The sequence below is a fragment of the Miniopterus schreibersii genome (assembly GCF_964146895.1).
Source record: "Miniopterus schreibersii genome assembly, chromosome: 1".
NCBI classification, from domain to species: domain Eukaryota; kingdom Metazoa; phylum Chordata; class Mammalia; order Chiroptera; family Miniopteridae; genus Miniopterus; species Miniopterus schreibersii.
In genome coordinates this window covers 127,908,814-127,924,473 of record NC_138101.1, presented here as the reverse complement: position 1 = coordinate 127,924,473, position 15,660 = coordinate 127,908,814, and the positions used below count along the sequence as shown (strand labels likewise).

The 15,660-nt window shown below is 44.7% G+C and overlaps 1 protein-coding gene across 2 annotated transcripts; it reads left to right on the top strand.

Moving 5' to 3' along the window:
- Nucleotides 1-788: 788 nt before the first annotated feature.
- Nucleotides 789-15,520, top strand: COCH (cochlin). Of its 2 annotated transcripts, XM_081146142.1 has the most exons (12): nt 922-954; nt 1,102-1,313; nt 1,393-1,440; nt 3,917-4,073; nt 4,653-4,786; nt 5,526-5,588; nt 5,858-5,902; nt 6,005-6,152; nt 8,886-8,989; nt 9,683-9,909; nt 10,096-10,612; nt 13,096-14,677. In XM_081146142.1, the coding sequence occupies exons 2-12, from the start codon at nt 1,280-1,282 to the stop codon at nt 13,269-13,271; spliced, it is 1,653 nt and encodes a 550-aa protein (XP_081002268.1). In that variant the 5' UTR covers nt 922-954; nt 1,102-1,279; the 3' UTR covers nt 13,272-14,677. The 2 variants fall into 2 exon arrangements, with proteins under 2 accessions (XP_081002267.1, XP_081002268.1); XM_081146141.1 differs by having other exon boundaries at nt 789-1,313; nt 13,096-15,520.
- The last annotated feature ends 140 nt before the right edge of the window (nt 15,521-15,660 follow it).

The window sequence follows — 15,660 nt, the reverse complement described above, 5'->3', positions numbered from 1 at the left end:
AGCGGAGAGGCAGTCCTCACAGATTCTGAGATTCTGCAAGGACGGCAGACCCCGGGGCTGGGCATTTGGAAAGGCGACCCGGCCCAAATCCAGGCCGACGCAGACAAGAAGAAAGGGCAAATGCAAGGAGGGGTCGGGGCCGCCGCGCAAACCCGGCCCCCCCGTTACGGCGAACGGAGCCCGCTGGGGAAAGTCCGACTCCAGCAGAAGCCAAGTCCGAAGGCCGGATCCCTAAGGTCCAAAACATAACCAATCAGTCCACAGGGTGCCAAGTCCCGGGCGCGCGTTTACCAGACCCAGGTTGGTTGTACTTTACAAGTAGGAACTCTGTTTCCACGGGGCACGAAGTTGGGAAGTTTTGTCCCGAGGCCGCGGCCCTGGTGGCCCTGCGGGGGCGCAAGGCCTCGGGGCGGGGCGGCCCTGCGCGGCCTCAGTTGCCCCGGCCGAGGCACAGCCCGCGTCCCGGTGGGGGCCGCCTGTCGCGGCCCGTGCCGGGGGCACCGTCACTCCCCGGCCCGGGCGAGGCGGGCCCCGCAGTCGCGGCCCGTCGGGCAGCCTCCCCGCCCCGAGCGCAGTCCGGCGTGCGCGCCCCGCAGTCACCCCGCGCGCCCCCGCGCGGGCCCCGCGCCGTCCCACACGGGTTGCCCCAGGGGCTCCCACATCCCTGACGTCGCCCCGCCCCAGGACTCTGACCCCGCCTTTGACGCCTCCCTCGGGGACCCGTGCGGCGTCCAGGTGTCCGAGCTCCGCACGGCGGGGAGGAGGCGCCTGGGCGCGGGCCTCGCCCCGGGCGGGAGGGGTGAGGGTGGAGCTGGCCGCCGCCGGGCCCCGGGGGAGGTCCGGGCCCCCTCCCGCGCGCCCCCCGCACAGTGCTCATGCGCGCGGCCCAGCCTTTATAGCGGCCGCGGAGGCGCGCTTTCCGCACTCGGACGCAGCGGAGCGGGTCCGACTCAGGTGCAGACGCTGGGCGTCCGGCGCGGGCTGCGGGTCCCTGAGCCTGTCCGTGCGTCTCCTTTGTCGCCCCCAGCTTGTCTGTCTGTCTTCATATTTCACCCTCCACCCGGGGTTGCCCATCGACTCCGGGTCGGGCTCGTTTTGCAGCCCGCGCGTCGCCTCCGGACCGAGAGGGCGTTAGCGGCGGGACCGCGGCCGGGCGCTCCCGCGTCTCCTCCGCCCCCCCGCGTGTCCGAGACGTGCGGGTCCCGCGGCGGCGGGCGCGGTCGCAGGAGCCTCCCTCGCGCTGCCCCTCTCGCCCAGGTCCCGGCAGCCCCCGACTACCATGGCCGCAGCCTGGATCCCGGCTCTCTGCCTCGGTGGGTACGCGCCCCTCGCCGCCCCCTCCCCGCGCCGGCCGGGCGCAGGCTGAGCCCTCGTGCCGCCCTCTCTTCGCAGGTGTGGCGCTGCTGCTGCCGCCGGAGCCCGCGGGCTGCGTGGGAGCCGGTGAGTGGCGGGTCCCGGCGGGACGCGGGCTCGGTCCCGGCGGTGGGAGGGGCCGAGGGCCGGCAGGTGGGAGCGCGCCCAGGTGCAGCCCGGCCCGCGGCCCCGGGCGGGAGCGGCCGCCCCGAGCACCCCCATTCACCCCTCGAGCCCATCCACTCCCGCTGACCCATTTCTCCCACGCGCGGGGACCCCTCGGGTCCGAAGGGGACGTTCTTTCCGAGGTGCGGAGAAGGAAGCCCCCCGCCCCGCCCCTCCACACCCACGTCCCCCGAGCCCGCAGGCCCGCGGAACACGACCCGGCGACCGCCGAAGGTCAAGGCAGGGGGTGCTCGTTGAGCCCCACGGAACAGGGGGGTTCACTAGTCCCGGGTGTTCCGCGGTCTCGGGGTCCAGAGAGAAGCCCTCTAGACACGACTCAGACTATCAGAGCCGACCCAGGGACAAGGAGGCGTGACCCCCCGGCTACGTTTCTAGGAGAGTCCCCCAGCATTTGAGAGTCGTTTTCGAGTTTGTCCCATGTGTGCAAGTCCGAGTCCGGGTGTGTGGTTCGGCGTTTCCCACCGTGTAAAAGGCAAACTCTTATCCAAAATGTATCCTTTGTGTTCCTTGAAAGCAGAAATGAGGGTAAGGGTTGCAGCCGGCTGTGTTCAGCCCCCAACCCCTCCCCCTCCACACGCACACACACGGGCGCACACACACACACACGCACAGTCTCTCTGTCTCTCTCACTAAAGTCAGCGTTAAAGGTAGCGTGTCTGACGCACTAAAGGAAGAATTGAGGCTGTTGGAAAGCAGGCGTGAGGCTGCTGCTCTCCGTAAGGGTTTCATTTCCCCGGCGCCCCGGCGCGTCTCAGCCCGGGGACTGCCACGTGCCTGCCTCCGGCCTCCCGTGGCCTGCCCGGCGCGGGGCGCAGCGCGACGCAGGCGCTCGGAGCGTCCTCCTGGGCATGGGCCGGTTAGGGGTTCGACTGGAAGCAGCCAATGGATGTTTCTCTCTGCCTCTCCCTCTCCCCCCCTCCCTCCCCCTCCCTTCATCCCTTCATCCCTTCCTGTCTGTCTGAAATCAAAAGAAACATATCCTTGGGTGAAGATGAAAAAGAAGAGGATGATGAGGGTCCTTGTTGGAGGTAGGCTAGTCAGTTGGGTAATGTGACCGACCAGGCAGTATTACTCCAGGCTTGGAAAAAACTTTTTTAAAAATTAAGGTCTGTTTCAAAAGGTTTGGATGATAACCACAATTTCCTGTGTCTGGAAAATAGTATTTAATAGCATCATTCAAAATTTAATGTTTATAGCCCTGGCCAGGTGGCTCAGTTGGTTGGAGCGTCATCCCCTACAGCTGCTGCGGGTTTGGTTCCCGGCCAGGGCACATGCCTAGGTTTCAGGTTTGATCCCCATGAATGTTTCTCTCTCACATCAGTGTTTCTCTCTCTCCCCTCCCCTCCCCCCTCTCTCTCTTCCTCTCTCCTGTCCTTCCTCTCTCTAAAATCAATAAAAACATATCCTTAGGTGAAGATTAAAAATGAATAAATAAATTTAATATGTACAGAAATTTAACAAGTTAACATGTTGTATTATGGTATCTTCTACATGTTGCCAAGGGCTTTTCTGTACCTAATATCTGTTGTAGTAAAAACTTAGATTCATTATTAGTCGGGTTCACCATGCAAAACTTGAGAGTATTAACAGTGCTTTCTAAAAATGCATCCACTGCTGAGATAGCTCTCTGGACAGATCTGGAACAGGAATAAACAGGTTCCGTTCAGATAAAAATGTGCCATTCTGAAGGGACTAACATCCCTGTTTCCTGTCCCCTCAGGAGTTGTAGAATGGGCTGTGTGACCTTGGGCCAATTAACCCCATGGCTTTCATTTCTTTTTTTTTTTTTTGGCTTTCATTTCTTCATCTGTAAAATGAGCGATTGAGCTAAATGACATTCAATAAAGTGAAGCATCTTTTTACTGATTTGCTTAAATGGATATAATTTAAAGGCACTGCATTTGGAGGAAAACGGGTATAAACGATCCTCTAAAGAGAAGGATGACTTGGGTGTGTGCATGTGTCCAAGGAAACGTCCCTCACAGGCTCAGCCCAGATTTCATACTGTCCCCTCAGGCAACTACGCACACAGCTGTCGTCAGAAGTGAGATTTTTATATTTCTAGAATGAATTAACAAATGGCCAATGACTGTTATTTCTAGTTCTGATATAGTTCAATTATGTATTTTCAAACTGATAAGAACTGAGAAAATCCTCCCGTTAGACTTTATAGTGGCTGAGGAGTAGATTACATTGGAAAAGAGATTTTCAGCTTGCGAAAATCTGGAATGGTGGGGGACCGTGTATAAATCAATATCCCTAATACAAGTGTCTAAATCAGGGAGGTAAACACTAATCTCATCTCCTAGTCCCTGCCCCCACCCCCACTGCCCAGATGTCCTGAGAACACCTATCCCATTCCCTATTTACTCTTCAGTGCCCATTGCTATCACGTGCTTTACCAGAGGCCTGGACATCAGGAAAGAGAAAGCAGATGTCCTCTGCCCAGGGGGCTGCCCGCTCGAGGAGTTCTCCGTGTTTGGGAACATAGTGTATGCTTCTGTGTCGAGCATATGCGGCGCCGCTGTCCACAGGTAAGCCCGAACACGCCAAGGGGAGAGAAACACAAGTGTGATTATTTGCTCCCCCTCTCTGGCCCTCTGTCTCCCCCAGCTTTTCTTTTTCTTGGTGCCATAATATGCCACATTTTTAAGGTTTTCCTGAATATCCTTGAACACCAGCTACGCAAGGGAAGCTTTCTGACCAAAGGCAAATTGCATTATTTCTTGATCTCTAGATTTCTGTGATTCTAAAACATTGCTAATCATGTAATATACGATTGAGTTTTTACTATGTGCCCGCCATTGTTTCAACTTCCATGACAACTCTGCCCCTGTACAAGGTAGGTACCATTTTATTCCATTTTACAGGTGAAGGAATATACTACAGGTGTGTTCTTATCAGCACTTAAGCTTGACTGCACAAAACCATTTTCCCAGGCAGATTTCGTGCCTGTGTAAGCAAGTTTTTAAAAAGGCTGGCTGCACCCTTAGATGGGTTTCCTGCCAAACTGTTTTCCTGATTAATCAGAGTAATAGTTGCAACATGGCACAATCCAGTCAGATGTCCCTGAGAAGTGTGGCTGAATCTCAGCGGTTATTCTTGTGTTGCAGAGGCGTGATCAGCAGCTCCGGGGGGCCTGTGCGAGTCTACAGCCTACCCGGCCGAGAAAACTATTCCTCAGTGGTTGCCAACGGCATCCAGTCTCAAACGCTTTCCAGATGGTCTGCTTCTTTCACAGTGACGAGTAGGTACAATTATGTTGTTCTTACTTTGGTGTAAACATTGCCCCCCCACCAAAAGTTTTCTGCTTTTCTCGGCCCAACCTCTTGGACTTGATGGAAAAAGGTGTGATCAAGACTGAAGGGATCAACTGTGGGCTAGAGTCAGGGGATCCAAAGGGTCAAGGACCCACTCAAGCCAAATTTGGGTGGATGGGGGAAGAATTATTTTGCCATCAGAAGATGGCAATGGAAACTTGGTCTGTAATCAGAATGCTCTGACATTTACCAAGTAACACTAAATAAAAAAACTAGTGAATGAATGTGAATTCATTTTTGGTGATCCTTTGAAAATATGACCTGCCCTGGCCAGTGTGGCTCCGTTGGTTGGAGCATCATCTCATACACCAAAAGGTTACAGGATCAATTCCTGGTCAGGCTGTGGGTTTGGTCCCCAAGTCAGGTGCACATGGAAGACAATGGATCGATGTTTCTCTCTCACATCAATGTTTCTCTCTCCTCTCCCTCTCCCTCTCCCTCCCCCTCCCTCCCCTTCTCTCTCCCCTCTCTCCTCCCTCTTAAGAATAATGACCTGATAAGGACCCATTTTGGTTCTTTGAAACCAGAATGCAGCAGTTACATCCTGCACCTGCCATCACTCTATTACATTTAGAACCCTACATTAGATTCATTATGCTTTGATGATAAAAAAAGAAAAGAAAAAAAAAAGTGAGGAATAAAACAGCCTCCTCTTTATTTTAACAGAAGGCAAAAGTGGTACCCAGGAGGCCACAGGACAAGCAGTGTCCACAGCACAGCCACCAGCAGGTAAGAAATGCGGAGCCAACAGCTGCCTGACACAGCACTGGGAAGTCCTGGATTGGAGGCATATCAAATACGTAGGCCTCCTGCAGTCCTGACTCGTTTCTGTGTTGGAGCATTGCATCTCCAGTCCAGAAAATCATAAGGAAATTAATTTTCAAAAAACAAATCTTTTTAAGAATGATACTACTTGTCAGGAGCTTTTTTCTATGTGGGCTTCTTGCTATGGAACGATCTTCCTTTTGCTGATGCCAAATGCTTTTTTTTTTTTTCAGGTAAACGACTAAAGAAAACACCCAACAAGAAAGCTGGCAATAAAGGTAAGAGTCCAGATAGCCATTTGGAAAAATAACATCCTCCCTGCCCCCCTCCCTCCCTCCTCTTGAAACTGCTAACAGAAAGACTTGTTTGGGTTTTCACAGACTGTAAAGCAGACATTGCATTTCTGATTGATGGAAGTTTTAATATTGGGCAGCGCCGATTTAATCTACAGAAGAATTTTGTTGGGAAAGTGGCTCTAATGCTGGGAATTGGAACAGAAGGACCACATGTGGGCCTTGTTCAAGCCAGGTACCAACCTTGTTAGAATGGGAGGAGACTTGAATGACATCTTGAATGATGACAAATGATCAGTCCTCTTAGTAGGTACATTCGTTTTGGTTCAGTATACACATACTGAGTTGTGGACAATCTGGATGCCCAAACTATAAAGGATTTAAGACTGCCTGAGCAGACTGCATAGGTCTAGTGCTTCCTTTTTGGAGAAAAGGAATTAGAGAATTACATGCTATTTGAGGACGGGAAGGTTTGTCCCTCAAACAAATTACTGCAGACGTCTACTCTGCTCAGTTCCTAATTTCTCTTCGCTGAAGGGCGGGCAGTGATATGTCTGTTCCCCCTCTCTGCTGTTATTTTTAGCTCTTTCCATACTCCCTTAACTGGAGACCTGAAGCATGACCTTTCAATTTTTAAAAATAATACTTACTGATGCGCATTATAAAACTTTGAAAAACATATAAAGCACAAAGAAAACAAATTTCCCAAATATACCCTCCAGGGATAATCACCGTAGAGTGTCTTCCTTCTTTTCAGTATTTTAAGAAAATATTTGATTATACATATGAGGGTATTTCTTGATTTTCAAAAGCTCGGACTATAAAAATGTCTTATGTCTTTTTTTCATCCCTGACTAGTCCGAGCATTTTTTCACCATGTCGCGAAAACCCTTCAGAAATTAATGTTTCATGTTGTTTTGCGTGACCGATTATTCAGCGGTTCTGCTGCAGCCTCTTCGCCCCCACCACGCACACGCTGGGGTGGACATCCCGGTCGCATCCGTGTGTCATCTCTCACGGCGCTGGATGCCCGGGAGTGGGCTTGGGTCAGGGGTTCTGACATTTTATTATTCGTTTGTTTGTTTATTTATTTATTTTATTATTTATTTATTTATATTTATTTATTTTTTAAAAGCTTCTGCACAGGTTTTTATTTTATTTTATTGATTTCAGAGAGAGGAAGGGAGAGGGGGAAAGATAGAAACATCAATGCTGAGAGAGTCATTGATCGGCTGCCTCCTGCACGCCCCCTACTGGGGATCGAGCCCACAACCCAGGCATGTGCCCTGACTGGGAACGGCAACCCCCCTGGATCCTAGGTCGACGCTCAACTGCTGAGCCACACCCAGCCAGGCAGTTCTGACATTTTTAAGGATTTTGAAATAAAGTTAAATTGCTTTCTAGAAAGTTGGTCCAGTGTACACTACTATCAGCAGTAAGGGTGTCTCCAGTATTGTTACAAATATTAATTTATATTTAATTTGTTCTTATATTGTTTTTACAACTGGTTCTTAATTTAGATAGAATTTTTTAGTGTGAGAATTTAACTTTGTTTGCTACATGATTTAACCATTTGCTTCACATCTTTTTTTAAAAATTGTGATATCAATTTTATATACAAGTTTAGGCAAGTCTGTTTCTTTGATCCATTTGCTACCTCTTACATCTTTTCTACAATGCTTTATTGCAGCCTTATTTACACTTTCACATTCCATAAGGCAAATTCCCCATAGTACTTTCCTTCCTATATTTTTCCTTTGCTATTTTTACCCAATTGTTTTTCAAGATGAAAACTACACTACCCTGCAGACTAGCTTATCTATGAACTTCTCAGTTCATGGTTTTTCTGTTTTAAGAAGAACATTAGAATAAACTATACAAAGAGTTTCTATTTAAGCAGAATAACAATATATCATTAAGGATGCAAAAATAAGACTAAATTTCATAAATCATAATTTGGATAGTTGAGAAGTGACCATAAAAGTGAAAAGGTTATCAACCCATGAAATCTGACTTTGTGACCCAGCATTCCACAGGTATGTAGAAACCATGCCATCAGCAGACAGAAATACCACCAGGGCTACACCTGGCCCTCAAAAATCTCAACTTAATGGCAATTGATAATGCTAAGATCTTAAAATGTTGTACTTATGAAATATTGACTTATCTAAAAACAGTGCAACAAATTGTGCTTTAACTGGTTTTACTCAACATGGTCTCTAATGAACAGAGTAGTTTATAAAAGTGAGCTCTAATTCTTTTACTATTACATATGGAAAATCTCAAACCTTTTACCATACACATAATTTTAAGATTAGCAAATGTCATTATCACTTATTATAAGAAAAATTCAATAATGTTATACTTTTATCATTTTCCTTATAACTTTTCTTATTTTTAAAATGTTGGCCTTAGTGTCATTGAAACTGTCTGTTCTAACCAGAGACCTGGGTTAATAACCAGACTGTTCAGTGCTCCAGGGTCCCCCTGGAGCAGACCTAGCCTCACACCAGGCAGATTTCCGTTAAGCCCAGTGCCCTGAGCCAAGCCTGGTTTCAGGTGCTCCTTATAGTTTAGTATGGACTTTGGAGCCAAACAAATCTGAATTTAAAGTGTGGTTATGTTTTGTTGGGAAAATTACCTAAATGCTCTGAGCCTGTTCCTCCATTTATATAATAGGGATAATAATTTCTATCTTATAGTTATAATGAAATGAGATTATACATAATACATAGCATATACCCAGAATATAGAAAACCCTCAAGGTAGCAATTGTTTTTGTTACATTTCTGAAAGATCCCTAAAAATTCAAGTAAAGATGCAATGCCTTAGTTGATGATATAATAATGTGCGATTAAGAAAGAAACTTGGGTCATTGTCCACTTTAAAGATTTTTAAGGTATGTTATTTGTTTTCCTTTTCCAAGTCTCTCTGAATAAGTTTTTTTTTTTTTCATTTTTCCACTTAGTGAACATCCCAAAATAGAATTTTACTTGAACAACTTTACATCAGCCAAAGATGTTTTGTTTGCCATAAAGGAAGTAGGTTTCCGAGGGGGTAATTCCAATACAGGTAAGTAGACTTTGGCGCCTGGGATGTAACACAGGAGGTTATGAATGATCAGATATGTGTAACAGTATCGTGCTATTTTATATAAGGGGACGTGAAACTTTTCTTCCTGTCACTGGAGTCTTTGATAGATGTGCACTTGATGATTCGAGATGCTCAATTTTTAATGGAGAATATACCAAAGGGTTCATTGATACAGCTTTAAAATAAAGCAATGTGATTTATAATCCTTACAATGAATAGGGCAGATGTCACTTTAGAGAGGTACGGGTTTGGAATGCTAAAAAGCAGCAGAGATCAACAGATTTACCTAACCAATGTGGATGTTGTAGAGAGGACCAGACCAGCACTGCGGATCCTCAGAAAGGAGGCTTCTTGTTCTGAGTCCTTAGAGGTACTAAGCAGTCTCTAGGGGTGAGATGGAGCGCGCAGGTACAGGGGTGGGAGTGTTTTTATTTCTGACTGATGGATGTAAGGAAAGGAAATGTGAGGCTTTTGGGAAATGATGGGGTAAGTAATGTGGGTTGTGAAGACAAAAGTGGCCAGATAATTAAACTTTCCCATCTTATGCATCTGTTATAGAACTAGGTTCTGTGTAAGTTCAATTCTTAAACGAGGTGGCATCAGGTTGGTACAGGGAAACAGAAACGTCACTTGAGCAGCGGTGCTGTTCCAGTTTGCTTCTCTCACACCTAGGAAAAGCCTTGAAGCATACTGCCCAGAAGTTCTTCACAGCAGACACTGGCGTGAGAAAGGGGATCCCCAAAGTGGTGGTGGTGTTTATTGATGGCTGGCCTTCCGACGACATTGAGGAAGCAGGCATTGTGGCTAGAGAGTTTGGTGTCAATGTCTTTATAGTTTCTGTGGCCAAGCCTATCCCTGAAGAACTGGGGATGGTTCAGGATGTCGCGTTTGTTGATAAGGTAAGGAGGTGAGGGGTGTCTTCTGTTACGGCAGTGATTCAATTTTGGACCTCGAGGCATAGTGCTGACTGGCCTAAATCTGGGTTAACTTTGAACATTCAGGATTTAATGTTTTCATAATTTTTAAGAAGAAACAACATTTGATCCCTTTGGGTATCTTTTCTGTCTCCCCCTCCCCCACATTAGGCCGTCTGTCGGACTAACGGCTTCTTCTCTTACCACATGCCCAACTGGTTTGGCACCACAAAATACGTGAAGCCTCTGGTGCAGAAGCTCTGCACTCACGAGCAAATGATGTGCAGCAAGACCTGCTATAACTCAGTGAACATTGCCTTTCTAATCGACGGCTCGAGCAGTGTTGGGGACAGTAATTTCCGCATCATGCTTGAATTCGTTTCCAACATAGCCAAGACTTTTGAAATCTCAGACATTGGTGCCAAGATAGCTGCTGTACAGTTCACCTATGATCAGCGCACGGAATTCAGTTTCACTGACTATAACACCAAAGAGAATGTCCTAGCAGTTATCAGAAATATCCGCTATATGAGTGGTGGAACGGCTACTGGCGATGCCATCTCCTTCACCGTGAGAAATGTGTTTGGTCCCGTGAGGGACAGCCCCAACAAGAACTTCCTGGTCATTGTCACAGATGGGCAGTCCTATGATGATGTTCGAGGCCCTGCTGCTGCTGCACATGATGCAGGTAAGGTCCTTCCTTGTCCTTTGGGAAGGGAAATTGGGGAGGGTTCAGTGAATTTTAGAAGTAAAACTAAACGTGTTTTCATTGAACACACACCTACAATGTCGCAGTCACATTCTAAAAGCTTTACCCAATATTATCTGATTTAATTGTCAAGACTGCTCTACTAATCTCATTCCAGATAAGAAAATGAACTTACCCCAAACACACAATAAGTGAGGCCAGTATTCAAACCCAGGCAGTCCGGCTGAGTCCACACTCGTTAACCACTGAACTTACTATTGGGGGAAATACCATGAGAACCATGTCTTGAAAATGTTACAGCTTCTCATGTTTGACTTAGACTTGGGATATATCCGCCGCCCCCCCCCCCCCGCCCCATCACAGTGTATCACAATTTACTATGAATTAGCTACTTGAAATGTATCCTATCTTTTTTTAGTAGTTTTCAGCCTGGCATGAGTTTCCTAAGGTGATATGGTCACACATGAAGATTTAAATTCTCTTTCATCTAAACTTTAAGTGCCTTTTTTTCCTTGATAATGAAAACACACTCTGATGTTATGAGTATAAAAAGGTTTTCTTTCTCTCTTACCCCAACCTTAATATTACTTTTGGCAAAAGCCACCAGTTCCTGAAGAGATTAACATAATGTGTTGCTGAGATCAAATAGGCCAACAAAAAGCTGAGGTTCCCTTTCCTGGGATGAAACTGAATGACTGGAGCCCAGTAATACTTAAAAAAGAAACATGCTAGCTTGGGAGGGGGAGCTAGCCCCCCAGTTTTCTGCCCTCTCCTGCACCTCCGTTTCCCTTTTTCTTTTTGTACATTAGCACCTCTGCTAATGCATTTGTGTATTTTGTAAGTATTGATGGCATAGTTTTATTAAGGAGAACGAATACATGCAATTTAAGTGATACATGGGCTTCTTTATACATCTGGCTTATTTTATACGTCAGCAACTAACCTATATTGAAGATGTTATCATACCCCTTAAAAATGTAGCATATTGAACAAAGTTATGGGTTAACAGGATTAGATTCAGGCTAAAGTGAACTAGATTATTTCAAATATATTTTCCCTGTGTGATTAATTGAACTTCAGGAGGTTGGGCCACAGTTTTCATGAAAATTATCTTTAGTGATACTGCAGTGAAAGTTAACGAAAGCCAGGAGACTTTCTGGGCTAGGTCACAACCATTTTTGTATTTCTGTCCTGGGCCTGAATGCAGAATTAAGTGAGGAAAACTAAGGGGGAGGAAAATTTTGACACTTTTGCCAGAGAGGAACTGGCTGGTGGTGGTGAAGTCAGGAATTGTTTCAAGTAGCTTTTACATCATCTAAACCTGCTTCATTTGTATCCTAAGCATCCACAACTCTGAGCACTGTAAGCCACTAGAAGGGGGGCGAAGCCATGGATAGGAGGGGAGTAGCTATTTCAGAAACTCCCAAAATGTTACGGGGAATTTCATCCAGAAGGTAGATGGCAGTCTACATGAAGAATCTACTAAACCTCTGCTTTGACAGCTGGGATTGAGGTGACTCAAACTAATGGAATAGCACCCTGACCAAAACGTAGTTGGAATAAAAGCCTTCCAGTTCAAGGGAATGCGGATGGGATGCCTCAGTAACAGGAATTTGCAGCTTCAGACATTTCTCTTTGGCTTTTCTTCTTGATTTTAGAGGGGGAGGGTGAGAGAAACCTCAACTTGTTCCACTTACTTATGTGTTCCTTGGTTGATTCTTGTAATGCGCCCTGACCTGGGATCAAATCCACAACTTGGCGTATAGGGACGACACTCCAACCGACCGAGCTACCTTTCCAGGGCTCTCTTTGGTTATTTTCATGATTAGATTTTTGCTTTGGGATCAAAGGCTGACAATTCCTGACTATTGGTCAGTTTGCCAGTGTAACATAAAAAGACTGCAATGGAAGAGTTATTCTTCCATTGAGTCACCATCCCCTCAGACAGTGCAGCCTCAGAACGTTCACCACTGTCTGGTCCCTTGTCCCGTTCTTTCTTGCTCGACTGCACGGCCCGACTCCAGTCTAATGGGTAAGTGAAGGGATCACAGCAGGCAGCACCTTCTCGTTCCAACCTCTGCGGGAGAGTTTGTGTCATTTCACTAAGTATGTCTGCTGTAGGTTTGGTGGTGGTGGTTTTTGTAAAGATATTGTTTACCAGGTTAAGAATTTCTAGCTATCATGGATATTAAACTTATCAAAAATTTTTTGTCAGTGATCATTTGCCTGTTCATGTGGTTAATTACACTGACAGCCAAGCCTCTGGTTTTGACCAAACTGTTCAGCCATTCTCATCACAATCACTGTTAAAACCTAACAATGCTACAGGAGATTTAGTTCTTCAGACATTACTAGGCAGTTTTCTCTGCAACTATGTCCTAATGTAGGAAAAGTATATGCTTGTAATTTTACATGTAAACTGGAACTTGGTTTTAATCCACTTAAAAATGTTTCCATTGTAGGTATCACCATCTTCTCTGTTGGTGTGGCGTGGGCACCTCTGGATGACCTGAGAGATATGGCCTCGAAACCAAAGGAGTCACACGCTTTCTTCACAAGGGAGTTCACAGGATTAGAACCAATTGTTTCTGATGTCATCAGGGGCATTTGTAGAGATTTCTTAGAATCCCAGCAATAATGATGACATTGTGACAACTGAAAGAAAAAGTGCAAGAGAATATAATTCTTGTAATACTGAAATACTATAGAGCATACTAGGATCAGATACAAAACTGTATTAAGTGCCAACAGCTGTTTTAAGCAACTAAGCATTCAAAGCTACTAGCTTCGAATTATAACTTGGATTTAATTGTTCACTCTGCTGAGGCTTCATAACCATGACCCTTAGAAACTCAGGAAAAGGGGTATAATGTGGATTAAAATCTTAAGAGTTCTATTCTAACATGCATATTAAATGTATAGATATGAAAATGCCAAGGCTCAATAAAAGAATCTGATACTTAGACCAAAAGCAACATTCCTTTTATCATTCTGTATTAAATATTTAAGCAAGATGGAGAAACTTAAATAGAAAAGTTTTTTAGTTCAAATATAAACATCTTGACCCAAGTAGATGTTTTCTTCTGACCAGTAATAGTTGTCATTCAGCATACTAAAAAGTTATGATCGCCGATTAAATGGAAGAGAACTGGGTATCAAGTTTATTTTGTAGAGTATTTTCATAGTAAGTTACCACTGAAAGGTCACATTGAACAAGACAGCAGGGCTGCCTTGTATTTTTCTATTTATATAATCCTTAATTTTTATGTGTATAGATATATATGGCTTGTACTCTAAAAGTCATCCATGTACAAATGTTAAGTTGGTAAATTTTTACGTACCATTTATACCTTAGGCATATAGCTTTAAAGAAAAGCTCATCTCAAATAACAGAACTGTAGGAAAAGTATTCTAGTTTGACTATATTTTAGCAATAAAACTGCTAGTGATTATTTAAGCTGCCTTTTATATTTCTAAGTGTTTCTCCCTAGGGCATGGCAAAAATTCTCCATTTGGTAATTCATGCAGAAAGACCAAGTGAAATTTTTTTAAAAATCATGCAAGACACTTTTGATTACTTGGTTCAACAAAAATGTTTTATAATTAACATTCATTTTACTTAAACGTGCTTGTGAAGTTGGTTCCTAAGAAGTGACCAGAATCCCAAGAATATTAAATGATCATGCCTCACCAAGAACTCTGTCCTCAGGTAGAGAGGCATCCATCCTGCCCATCTTCTCTAGACAGGACCTCTTCTCTCCCTCATCCCACCGTGCACCGTATCTCGGGTCACTCACTGATCCTATCTGAATGGTTTACAACCAGCTGACCCCAAAATGGTGTTAGTTGGTTGGAATTGTGTGCATGTGTGTGTGTGTGTGTGTGTGTATAGCCCAGTTAATTTTTTGAGTTTAACAATTTTAGTTTGTGGAAAAGGAATGAAAAGATTATGTTCTGAAGAGACGTAACTGAAATTGCTTTTGACACTAGATAAAAATGTGATTAAAATGGAGTATGGGAAGACAATAAACCTCCCCACCTTATAAAATGTGGCCAATACGAATTCATGTAACAAGATTCTCGTAACTAAAATGGGTTTAACAACATGATTTTCTCCCAATACATAAAGCACAAATTCTTAGCCAAGAGCACTACTCCTTAAATATTTAAGCTTAAGCGAAAACCTGGCCTCTAGTCTGTAGCCCTTTAAACATGCTGTATCTGCCCAGTGGGCGTGGCTCACTGGTTGAGCATCAGCCTATGAACCCGGGGGTCACAGTTCAATTCCCAGTCAGGGCCCGTGCCCGGGTTGCGTGGATCCTCAGTGCAGGGGGCGTGCAGGAGGCAGCCGGTCGAGGATTCTCTCATCATTGATGTTTCTTTTCTCTCTCTCTCTCCCTCTCCCTTACTCGCTCTGAAATCAATAAAAACATATTTAAAAATAAATAGTTAAAAACAATAAAAATGCTTTTCCTTAGTTCTATAAAGGACAAAGTTTTGAGGTATGAGGTAACCAGGGAAGCTAATATTTTGACTGACTTAGCAGCAGGAGAGTGGAAATGAGTACTTTATCAAGTTGCTATCATTTTTTATAAGTAAACATAATCAAGATAAAGAATTAACTAAAAAGGAATAAAGAGTAAAAGGATTTTGAAAAGCTCTTCAGTGGATAACTTACTTTGAAATATGAGAAATGTACACAAGTAATTACAATATGAAAAAGGCAAAATATTATTAAATATTGAAAAAGTCAACATACTGAAGTCTGCACATATTCTTAAACTTTATGTATAAAGTACCATTTAATAATCAAACGAATCTATATAATTTCCCGTAAGTCACAGATGGAAGCACACTTATAAAATAAAAACATTCTTTTTGTATCCTTAGTCTTTTTCCAAATGTTTAATATTGTACAGAAAAATACAACCAAAGTAGAAAAATAAACATATATACTAATTTTTATTTATTTAATACATTCCAAAAGAGGTGAATGCTTATGCATTGCAATAACCACATTTCAGTTA